At 40.8% G+C, this 11,522-nt stretch overlaps 2 protein-coding genes across 2 annotated transcripts; both read right to left on the bottom strand.

Moving 5' to 3' along the window:
* Nucleotides 1–595: 595 nt before the first annotated feature.
* Nucleotides 596–3,487, bottom strand: si:dkey-30c15.13 (uncharacterized protein LOC558731 homolog). Its single transcript, XM_067589554.1, has 7 exons — nt 3,305–3,487; nt 2,990–3,142; nt 2,793–2,903; nt 2,653–2,709; nt 2,464–2,574; nt 2,146–2,292; nt 596–1,892 (listed from the first exon to the last, which is right to left on the bottom strand). The coding sequence occupies exons 2-7, from the start codon at nt 3,140–3,142 to the stop codon at nt 1,839–1,841; spliced, it is 633 nt and encodes a 210-aa protein (XP_067445655.1). The 5' UTR covers nt 3,305–3,487; the 3' UTR covers nt 596–1,838.
* A 470-nt stretch (nt 3,488–3,957) lies between these two features.
* Nucleotides 3,958–11,304, bottom strand: LOC137182934 (B-cadherin-like). The gene is made up of 15 exons (XM_067589539.1): nt 11,185–11,304; nt 10,859–10,957; nt 10,613–10,735; nt 10,369–10,524; nt 10,144–10,285; nt 9,889–10,052; nt 9,655–9,783; nt 9,378–9,563; nt 9,033–9,277; nt 8,693–8,835; nt 8,371–8,595; nt 7,931–8,155; nt 7,698–7,828; nt 6,701–6,844; nt 3,958–6,560 (listed from the first exon to the last, which is right to left on the bottom strand). The coding sequence occupies exons 1-15, from the start codon at nt 11,233–11,235 to the stop codon at nt 6,309–6,311; spliced, it is 2,415 nt and encodes an 804-aa protein (XP_067445640.1). The 5' UTR covers nt 11,236–11,304; the 3' UTR covers nt 3,958–6,308.
* Nucleotides 11,305–11,522: the final 218 nt, after the last annotated feature.

The following is an 11,522-nucleotide window of genomic DNA, read 5'->3' as shown; positions in this document are numbered from 1 at the left end:
GTATCAGACACACTTATCAAAGGGAATCCCCTCATGTAGTCACCACTTCCAGTCCTCTGGACACACTCACCCTCTTGTCATCACATCCAGACCTCAGTCACTTCCCTCTTACCTCCTCCCCCCAAAGAAGGAGGAAGTGGATTTCCTGTGGAATCAAAAGGACGATACACTCCAAACATTAAAGATATTACTCATCACCAACTGCAGAAACTAAACAGCTGCACATACTGTAAGCATTTAGGCAGGTTTTTTTCATACATTTTGTATTTGCGCACCACTATTTCATATGGTTGACTGCTAAGTGAACGTTCCCTTATTGTGCAAATGCAACATGGAATCATTCATGTGTACTGGCAGGACATGTGGACTTAACTACTACAACTTAACACACTCATATATCATGAAATACTAGCTACACAGGGTACAAACACACCCACACACACAGTATTTCTGATGCTTTACCACATAGAAAAGTGGTTTCTACCAGAGCAATCAGTTGTCAGTTTCTGTGAGGACACCCAACCATGTCATCCAGCTTTCTTTTATTCTCCTTCTGTGTCCATTTACTAATGAATCCCATGTTACTCTTTGTACTCACTGTGTTCCCATAGCAGCTCTCCCAACCAGGCAACAGCTGGAAGCTGTTAGCCAGACATGCCGTGAGAAACTCGCTCCTCTGTGATTTTTTTTTTCACTTCTACATGTTTGTGTGTGTGTGTGTGTGTGTGTGTGTGTGCTTGCTTTAGGAGTGGTGTATGACCTTGCTTTATATTCTTAATGAAATCCTCCATCATTTAAACACTCAAACACACCACACCCTTCACTGTGTGTGTACTCATTGTAAGCTTGGACATCTATCTCTGTGAGGGCCGGTTTTAGACCTTGAGAGTGAGGACATTTTTTCAACATTAGGACATTTTGTTTGGTCCATCAAGTGGCAGTTTTAGGGCCAGGACTTGGTTTTAGGGTCAAGGTTAGAATTAGGTTTAGGTTAAAATAAGGGTAAAGGTTACAGTTAGTCAGACATGTTCACAATTCTGTTTAGTTCAATGAATATATCTGCTCTGAAAATTAGGATCTGTATGAGAATTGAAGAGATCTATGTGCACTTACTAAAGGAGAACATTAAATCACTCTCAGTGATCATTTGATTTAAACCGATCATATTGTGTGCTCTCACACAAAAAGAGGCCTCCCTTCTCCTGACATTGTTTATATTTGGCATCTGAAGTGAAACAATTCCATCCTCTATTGTTTCATGAACAGTGGGGATTGATCTGTTTCAGACTGAACTACAATATGAAAAACCACTAGCAATGCTGTCCTCTGCTGTTGGTCACAGAGCAGTACAGCAGGAAAACTAGCTAGAGAGATAAGTTTACCATAGGTTGTTACAAAGCTGTTAATGGTTTGCTTTTAATGTGTCAGATGTTCAGAATATAACAATCTTCATCAAAAGTATAATGTGTGTTTAGCAAAATGCAGTTTAATTAAAGTTGCTGTCGTCATTACTTGTTTAACATGCAGATCATTTGTGTAGCTTTTACATTTTCTGACACTTCTTCATTATGTGTGAGTAAGTAAGTTTTTGAGAATCCCAAAGGAGAAGTGATACTGAGTTATCAGTCAGGAGATGTGATATAATTTCATCATATCTTAAACATATTTAAAACAGTAGGTCATACAGGTCAACAACAGTAACTGAGTTTACAAAAGGCTCTGCAAGCAGGAGTGTATCGACAACATTTGAACATTTTGAATGGCTCTACTCCAGTCTTTTTTTTAAATGAATACATACTGTACAGTTACTCTAATAAGAGATTTCAGGTTGTTGAGGTTCACAGACTAAATTCCACCTGTTCCAGTAGAGGTCCATTGGTGTCATCTGGATCCTGTGACAAAAACAGAGCAAGAAAACGTTCATATCTCATTATATCCAACATATTAGACTGAATGTCATGCTTTCTAATTATGGTATTTCTGATTTATTTCACTGGAAGTGTACTTGAAGAGCCACACCCCATAAAATATTTCATCATCCATCATCACCCAAGATCAGCTGACAGAGTTAAACTGTATTCCTGACAATTCAAATTAGTAATCAATTGAACTGGAAATGACCAAAACACTCATGACCGTATTTACCTGTGAGATGCGGCTGTATGCTTGAGTATAGGGAGAACTGTAGCGACGCAGACCTCTCCAGGACAGGAATATTACGTAGACTGACAGCAGTAAACACAGTGCAGTGAATGTTATGGAGCTCCCCATCGCAACATATGAACCCCCAAGCTAGTGGTAAGGAGCCAAGAGGAGGACAGTTCACACACAGCTCAGACGTTGAATAACATTTTTCTTAACAGTTAGAAATGTACTGTCTGTACATATGGGTGGATTCTTTAACCAGAAGAATCTCTATGTTATGAATTCATGTAAATATAATTTACAGAAATGTAGAATTACCTGTTGGTTTGTGTTTAGTGCAGCTCGGTGTTCAGATCCAAGGCTGTTGGCCAGAATAGCCGAGAATCCAAACAGTAAACTAAAGAGGTTCAGACCCATCAGAATGATGATCTGTTCAGAATTCACACATAATTAGCTGCTGATATAAGCAAAAAAGGTTGCATAAGAAATTAATACTTAAGTATTTACCTTTAGTTTATTAGCTTTTCTCTGAACCTCCATTGCCAGACAGCCAGCAGCCACATACTGTAACAAAACAAACAGTTATAGCCCAGACTTTGATACCAAAGATGTCTGAAGGATTTCTACTACTACTGATATGGACTCACACATAGGCTTGGCCACACAGGTGTTGTCATAGAGACAGCGCAGTTGTAGCTCACACATGCATATGTGACTGTGGTTAGTATGCAAGCTAAGGCGCTGAGGATCTGCCCCACCTGAGGGGACACATACAGTAAGATGCCAAGCAGAGGGTTTAAAAGCAACCAATGGTTTGAACAAGCACAACAAAGTAGTATCTCACCCCAATGACTAAAAGTCTGGTGTTAACCACAGTACCAAACCAACGATGAATTCTGGCGTTGTGTAGTGTCTCATTATTGGTAACCTGAGTCAGTGGGCGGGTGTCCTTAACATACACCTGGTACAGCCCCTCCTGGAACATGTTCTCCGTCATCTGTCGTAGAAGACAAAAAGGTAACTTGTAGAAAAACAAAACAGATGTTGAAAAAGTCCAACCACATATTACTCCTGCATGCAAATCAGTCAAACACACACACCTTTGACTCAGATTTCATACTTGATTTTAGTCTACAGTATGTCAGTTGTTGTTGCTTACCTTCCCCACAGGTTTTAAAGATTTAACTTATTTATCTACACGTCTTCATATAAACAGAAAATGTCATCTAACTAAAATAAAAAACATTAGAAAAGAGATGAGATCGTTGTTTCACTGCTGCTGTTATTCATTGGCGCAGTCAATCTGGAGGGTCAAAGTTCACTTGAGTTGGTTGATAGTCAGTGGTTGAAGTCCACTCTGGAGGGAGTGATTCATGGAGATTGTTGGTCATGACTAAAAGAGTTTATCAGCTTGTAGAACATGCCTACTGTGGTATTAGAGAACTGGTTTCATTTTTGAGCTGGGTTGGGATTATATTTTCTGTCCTAACTCCATTATCCACTCTCACTTCTCTCTTTCTAAAGCCAAATCTTTTAAACATAACGCTTGTTACATTCTGCACCCTAAACCCGTCATTTGTATAGAATGAGACCCAAAACACAGTTTATATAAGAATAATGCAACTTCATTGAGTTTACAAATAGAAACAAACTTAATTTGTGAAACAAAGCTTTAACACACTCTTTAAAAGTGTGTAACAGTAAAATGAAATGAAATGAAAAAGCATAATTAAAGAATATAACAAATGAAAGCAAGGGGTTAAAAACCATATTAAAAACAAAGGATAACATATTATGAAGGCAAACATTATAGTGTAAAGATATAACATAAAAGCAAGTAAAAAAAACAAGATTATGAAGATGACAAGCTCAGAGAGATGGGAGTGGATCCCTCCTTTGTTTCCTGGATCACTGATGACCTGACAGAAAGGCCACAGTTTGTCAGGTTGAGGAACTGTGTTTCTGGGACAGTAATGAGCAGCACGGGGGCTCCACAGGGAACTATACTGGCTCCATTCCTGTTCACATTGTATACCTCGGACTTCAAATACAACTCTGAGTCCTGCCACATCTAGAAATACTCGATGACACTGCTATTGTGGCGCGTATCAGGAATGGACAGGAATCCGAATACAGGGATCTAATAACAGCCCTCAGTGACTGGAGTCGAAAAAAACGCCTTTAACTGAACACCTCAAAAAAAAAGGAAATGATCGTGGATTTCCGCAGGTCTAAGCCCCCTCTGGAGCCAGTGAAAATCTGGGAGGTGGACATTGAAGTGGTGCACACCTACAAATATCTAGGGGTCCTTGTGGACGAAAGCAGGACTGGTTCCCCAACACCGACGCCCTCTACAGGAAGGGGCAGAGCCGCCTGTTCTTCCTGCAGACACTGTGGTCCTTTGATGTGTGTGTGGAAATGATGACCATGTTCTACCACACGGTGGTGGCCAGTACACTCTTTTTTGCTGCAGTGTGCTGGGGAGGCAGCCTTACAGACAATAACACCAAGCGATTAGACAAGCTGGTAAAAAAAGCGGGCTCACTGCTGGGCAGGAGATTGGACCCACTAAGATCTGTGGTAGAGAGAGGAACACTGAACAAACTGAAAGCTATAATGGACAATAGCAGACACTCTCTCCACAGCCTCCTGGAGCTACAGAGGAGTAGCTGCAGCAGTCGGCTCCTCTCATTGTGCTGCAGAACAGAGTGATTCAGGAGATCCTTCATCCCCACAGCAATTCCTCCTGAATTGACTGGATAGTTTTTTGTTTTTATATTTTGATGAGCTCTTGACAATTTGAATTTCCCTTTGGGGATCAATAAAGTAACATCTACCTATCTATCTATCTATCTATATACAAAAAGCCTGAGCTCCTTGATCAAGTCTGTATTTTTGGTTAATTTTAATTAAACAGCAACAATGCTTGTGACATCCAGTATTTTACATCATTTAGAAATTCCTTCAGAGTCCCAAGACTGTTAGACCTACTCACATTCAAAGGTACAGTAAACTGTAGAGATCTTTGTCTCATCTACTTATATAGCAATAAAAATATATAGAGACCACAGACCTGCCAATGCAGTGAGTTGCCTCGTACAAACATTGCACACAACTCCATCACTTTTTCACATGCTGTCCGCTTAACATTTATGTAAAGCAACTTTGAATTAGCCATAACTCAGAATTCCGTAACATATGTGACTGAAGTTGTTGTTCATTATCATTATTCAGTAAATGATGTTTACTTTTATTTGTGTGATTACATTTTGATATAAAAGAAGAGCAACAGTGATATGACATCATGGAAACAATCATTTGTGGAAGATTTGACATTCAGTAAGCTTTGGACATGCATATGATTAAATATGATTTAGTTTGTTAATGTCATTGTTTACCTGCAGTTTCTAGCAACAAGCCAGGAAAGCACGACAGAGCTAAAGCTGCTTCCATTTCAAACCACAACTAAGTTTGGGGAAAACCACAGAAATGCAGCAAATCAAACAGCACTCTGAGGACTTTAGGACCAGTGTTCCAGACTCTGAAAGTCCAGGTCCTCATCTGAGCGTGAAGAATTGAGGGAACTGAGCAAACCTGCCACAGAGCCAACACCTTCATGACTAAACACCAGAAGAGAGACATGAGGAGGAGCTATGCGGTCACTCTCAGCTCATTTTACAGAAATCAGCTCATCAGCTCAGTAACACATTACAAATAAAAACATAATTTATTTGTTAAGCACTGTTGACATGAGCAACGATAAAACAAGTAAAAACAAAGTTAAAGGGGTTAAAACATGGCATAATACAGTATATGAAGAGGGTAAAAACAATAGGATAAAAACATTATATAGATGTAAGTTGGGGAAAAAACAGAATTACAAAGATGATACTGTTTATAAAAAGTATTCATAAAAAGTTAAATATGATAGGACCCATGATTGAGCCTTGAGGAACTCCACAGGCAATGTGTTGTTTAAGATGTCTGGTATTGACTGAAAATGTTTTATTTGAGAGCTGTGGGTCAAATTGTTTTCACAACACTGAAACCTCATCACTTCTGCAAATATTGTATTTCAACCACAGCAGGGCAGCAGAAAGAGGTCACACAGCACTGTGGGATGATGGACACAAATTTGGCGAAATTAATTTATAAATGTCATGTCACACCCATTCTGTTTTTCCTGGCAGTGTTTCACTGTCATCATCATCCTCTATCCCCCCTGTGTACAGGTCAGCCAACCTGCTGAAACGCGACCCCCAGTGGGCCAAGCTCTGAAAGTCCTGCATCTCATCTGAGTCTGAGGAGTTGATGGAACTGAGCGAACCTGCCTCAGAGCCGACACCTTCATAGTCAAACACCAGGAGCGAGTCATAAGGAGGAGCTGTGGGGTCACTGTCTGCAGCATTCATGTTCTAGAAGGTAAACATAGCAAAGACACTGAGCACAAACATGTTGTAGAGTTATAAAGCTCTCACAAACATATAACAAATATTATACACCCAAGATATACAAGTAAACATACTATCGGCCACATATGTCAAATTTCACTCACATCTTCAATGAAGTTGCAGATCTCCTCATTGGCTTGGGGCTGCAGGCGGTAGCATGGGTGGGTCTGGACAGTAGGATATACATCTGTGCAGAAGACCTCAGGACGGTTATCCAGCCCTCTGTGTAGTTGACTCAGATCATACTCCTGCAAAAAAAAAAAAAAAAAAGAACAAACACACTTTCAAGCACTGAAACAAATATGGCATGAAATAAAGAGCAACATCAACACAAATATGTTTCATTTAGCATGACTCATTGAGTTTAGTTTCAGAGTGGGTAGTGTAATGTAATCATTACTACCGCATGTCTGCTGTGTGTGTGTGTGTGTGTGTGTGTGTGTGTGTGTGTGTCACAGTTTCACCTGATTTTCCCTCCCCTTCTGCCTTATCTGCTTCTTAATGCATCACTAACACAGTATCTCCAATTCACACCTTGTTATTCATTTTCCGCTCCAGTTGCCCTCAGTAAGCTTCCCATCTCTGCCACTTATCAGATTACACAGCTGCTTGCACACCCTCAGCTAACATTCATCCCTAGTAGTTTATGTTGTCTTGTAAATATCTAGCCAATCCCCCGTCTAGTAGATACTTTTATCCTCTACTGCCTTGCTGTAAATCCCATCATCTGAGCATAAAACCACAACTGTTACATTGTGAGTAACTTGTGCTCACTATGTGCATCTGCAACAAATCAGTCTTCTTGCACTTATGGCCTTTTCTCTTAAAAATGCCACAAGAGGTAAGACTAGTCGAGGGACAACAAAGCGAGGATCTTACTACTTCCATCCCTGTCATTTGTAGACAGATAGACTACTTCTATAAACCAATTTAAGCAGACATCTGTCAACATAGATGTCCTGTAATAACAACTACATTAAAGGCAACATCTTGAACTAATAGACTGTATAGCCTTATTATTTCTATTTCCAACTGATTACAGGGCCAATTTACATCTAGTGTCCTAAATCTCTCCTCCTCTCTTCCCCCTTCTGCTCCTACCCGGTCCTCTTCACCTCCTCCCTCCTCATCATAGCAGAAGATGTTGCTTCTGGGTTCTTCAAGTAGAGGGACATCTTTTTCCATCCTCCTCCTCCTCCTTCTCAGCAACAACAGCAGCAGCAAGAGCAGTACTATGGTCAACAAGAAGCAAAAAAGAGCCACTTAAGACGGACCGAGTGAACCAAAACAAATTTAGGACAAACTGGTGAATAAAAAAAAGGCTCACTACATACACAGAGCACCAAAAATTGTTCCCAAAACTGAGGTTGTGAGAGAAGAGATATGTAGATGAGGAGCATAACGTGGGATGAAGCAGGAGGAGACGGCCCCTTGACACTGGCACACCTCTACATTTAGTGTGCTGTCTTGGTAGAGCATGTCAACATCATAGATGCGCATCAGCACATAATAATCCCCAGGAGACAACTCCCGTCTGGGAGCCAGAGCTGCCACATTGCCTACAAAGGAGGGGGGGACAAACCCAGAATAAACATTTCAGGAGTGGTTTGAGTGTTGAGTTGTATTTGATTATGTGTGTGCGTCATGGAGAGCTGGACAGCTTTTAGTGTTATGTTTTCAAGTCATACAGTGTTTAAAATGTGCAATTGTTGTCAAGTGTAATGCTGTATGCCAACTCTTCCACATTTAATAGACTGTTGGTGAGCACTCTTACTTGTGGAATTGGTGTTAACAGTCCAGTTGATCCGGTGCTCTCCTTGAAGCTCCACAGTAAACGGCCCAGCATGACCAGGTCCGTCTAGGTCCACTATATCCAGCTGGACAGGAAAAGGCTCACTGTTGCATAGACTGGCTTTCCTCTGCTTGATCAAAGGGTGATGGTCATTCACATCCAATAAACTCACAACCAGAGTCCCTGTACCTGTAGCTGGGACTGTATCTAGAAGCATGAAAAAAAGAAAGACTGCCTAGGTTATTGTTCAGTCAAGGTATAATTAAAAAAGGATGCAAGAATGAGACTGAAACAGTAACTCTACCATTGTCATAAGCCAAAACTAGGACTGTGTATTTGCTGTCTTTGACATAGTGTGATTCTCTGTCCATACTGCTTTTGATTTTGACGGATCCGGTGTCTTTATCGATAATCAACCACCTGGCAGTGTCATTATACAGTTCATATCTGAAAACAAGAGACACAACCTGATTAGAATTAAAATAGAATATACAAGTATAAAAACATACATACTGTTTCCACATGTAAACATTATGTACAGTACCAGTCAAATGTTTGGACACACTTTCTCTTTCAAGAGAATTGGACGGTATGTCCAAACTTTTGACTGGTACTGTATGTATGTATGTATGTGTTTCCATTACCTAACGCTCTGTTTCCTGGCTGTGTCTGGGTCCTTAGCTCTGAGGTCGACCACAGAACTACCTACCGCCACATTTTCTGAGATCATCTCATGGATCTCTGCTGGGCTGAAAATAGGAGGCTCATTCTTGTCCACGACTGTTACAGTGACTGTGGCTGTCGAGGTAGACACCGGTCCGGAAAATGGCACCTCATTTGTCACCACCACCAGCAGAGTGAAGACAGAAATGCTCTCAAAATCGAGTTCCTTGGAAGTGACGGAGAGCAAGAAATGAAGAATAAAATACTTGGCAAATGGAGTAAAGCAACAAAGACTTATTGATGAAAATGGATTAGTGTGTCTCAACCTTGACTGTAGTGAGGATTCCCTCCATTTTATTGGAGCCTGTGGTGATGCTGAAGTGTTCCCCCTCATTGCCTTTGATTATTGAGTATTTGGTGTTGGCGTTTGGAGATCCTAACTCATCCTTGTCGGTGACCTTTAGCCTTACCACTTCCACTCCAGCCTCATTCTCTGGCACTGATGTGGATATCTAGGAAAAAAGTAAGAAATTCTGTTAAATGCAGTCGCAGATCCAACTCACTTTGATAGTACTGTGATGTATCTGAACATTATAAACTCACAGATGTGATGGCGAATTGTGGAGCATTATCATTGCTGTCAGTAATGGTGATGACAGCAGTGCAGGTGGCTGTTAGCCCCTCCCCCTCCATATCAGCAACCATTATGATCAGCTTGAACTCTGGGTGAGTCTAACACAAGGAAGTGAGTTACAACAAAAACAATGGCTGGCACATTAGGGATAAACAAGACTTGGCGAGACAAACAGAAGAGTCCACATTGTTTGACTATTTTACCTCTCTGTCCAGTCCACCTGCCATCACACTGATCATTCCACTCACTGGGTTTATGGCAAACATGCCTTCTGTGGGCAATTGAGTCTTTATCCGATACCTAATTATTGCATTGTTTGTCTGTGGGTCATCCTTATCCACTGCTGTCACCTTCATGACAGAGTCATCTGTTGAAGACAAAAAATACAAACTTGAAGTCCCTATTTTTCAGGAAATAAGGTAAAGTTTAGAAAACTCCATCTGATTCCTTTCTCTCACCAGCGTCTGCGCTTTCGCTCACTTTGCCATAGAAAGGGTTCTGAGTGAATTTTGGAGCGTTGTCATTCTGATCAATGATGTTGATAATAAGCTCCATGGGCTCTTCAGCATTTGTGCCCTCATTCACTGCATGGGCCAACAGCTGTAACACACACCGCAGATACAGTATTCCAAATAAAAGGAATGGTGCATAAGGATTGAGAGATTATTCTTTGTTTTACTCACACTGTATCTCGCTGTTTTCTCCCTGTCCAGCGGCTTGGTCACATACAGCACTCCAGATCGTCGATCGACAGTAAAAACACCCTCGGGGGGCTGATCGGCCCCTGGTCCACTGATCCTGTAGGTTATCGCCACCTGTTCGTCTTTGCTTGACTTAATCTAATGCGCAATAATGAAGATTACATTTAATACATTTAGTGCAAATGCATCCAAAACAATTTAATCTGTTTATTACTGCTGTATTTACCTTCACCATGAATTTGGGAAATGGACCCCTGTCATTTTCTGGAAAGCTAATAGGTGGAATAACCCACTCCCTCTTCATCCGTTTCAAACCTCCAGACACATGTGGAAACTCAATAGCAGGGAGCTGCTGGGGACCCATGTAAGATTTATTTTATTTGAATCAGTTTGCGCCATGTCAATAGAGTACTTGTACTTTACCTGCAATCTAATCAATAAAGCAGGCTTTAGTTTACAAAATGACTTTTACCTCAGGATGTTTGCTTCTTGGGATTTCAGTATTTGAGCAGTTGGTTTTGTTGTTCAAGCAGTGAGGTTGTATCCCTGCTGCAGCCTGAACAGCCAAACACTGAAGAACAAACATCAGTTGTATCATATTGAAGTGTAAATAATAATGAACTGTATGTTATATTGCACTGGGTTTTACACATACACCTATGCTTTAAAGAAAAGAAAAACACACGGAAATATATTAAGACAAATACTGTTATCTGGCTGAGCAATGACTACAGTTTTCTGACTGTGGAGGAATTTATAAATTGTCCCACCTTGTTCCTGCAGTGTCAAAACACTCACCTGGACTTGGCAGAGCAAAAAGAGCACCTTTAAAGTCCTGCTGTTCCCCATCGTCTGCTTCAGTAGAAAACCCTACAGATCTGTCCTCTGCTGTCACCGGACTGACCCTCTAGACTGGATCCTCTGCTTCTTTCTGGGTTGCCAAGTTTGTAGCATTTACAAACTCTCCCTGTTGAGTTTTCACCTTCAGAGTTCCTGAGTCAGTGTAAATATTAATGCTGCATCCTCCAAACTCATGTACTACCAGTAACTGCTCTTAAACTGCCTGCAGCTACAGTTACCATGTGTCTCTACTTTAATCTACACTACCTCTACTGATGATGAGTAGTTGTCTGATT

This window comes from Thunnus thynnus, chromosome 5 (genome assembly GCF_963924715.1).
Source record: "Thunnus thynnus chromosome 5, fThuThy2.1, whole genome shotgun sequence".
Lineage (NCBI taxonomy): Eukaryota > Metazoa > Chordata > Actinopteri > Scombriformes > Scombridae > Thunnus > Thunnus thynnus.
The sequence above is the reverse complement of the archived record's forward strand: the minus strand, read 5'-3'. Positions and strand labels throughout refer to the sequence as shown.

What these genes read in the sequence shown, in the direction of transcription:
- si:dkey-30c15.13 (XM_067589554.1), bottom strand. Translation starts at nt 3,142, where the DNA reads ATGACGGAGAACATGTTCCAGGAGGGGCTGTACCAGGTGTATGTTAAG. An exon ending in CCAGACTTTTAGTCATTGGG is followed by an intron (nt 2,904 to 2,989) that starts GTGAGATACTAC and finishes GTGTCCCCTCAG; the next exon opens with GTGGGGCAGATCCTCAGCGC. An exon ending in CTGTGTGGCCAAGCCTATGT is followed by an intron (nt 2,710 to 2,792) that starts GTGAGTCCATAT and finishes GTTTTGTTACAG; the next exon opens with TATGTGGCTGCTGGCTGTCT.
- LOC137182934 (XM_067589539.1), bottom strand. Translation starts at nt 11,235, where the DNA reads ATGGGGAACAGCAGGACTTTAAAGGTGCTCTTTTTGCTCTGCCAAGTC. An exon ending in AGAAAACAGCGAGATACAGT is followed by an intron (nt 10,286 to 10,368) that starts GTGAGTAAAACA and finishes TGTGTGTTACAG; the next exon opens with CTGTTGGCCCATGCAGTGAA. An exon ending in TCTGCAACTTCATTGAAGAT is followed by an intron (nt 6,561 to 6,700) that starts GTGAGTGAAATT and finishes TTTACCTTCTAG; the next exon opens with AACATGAATGCTGCAGACAG.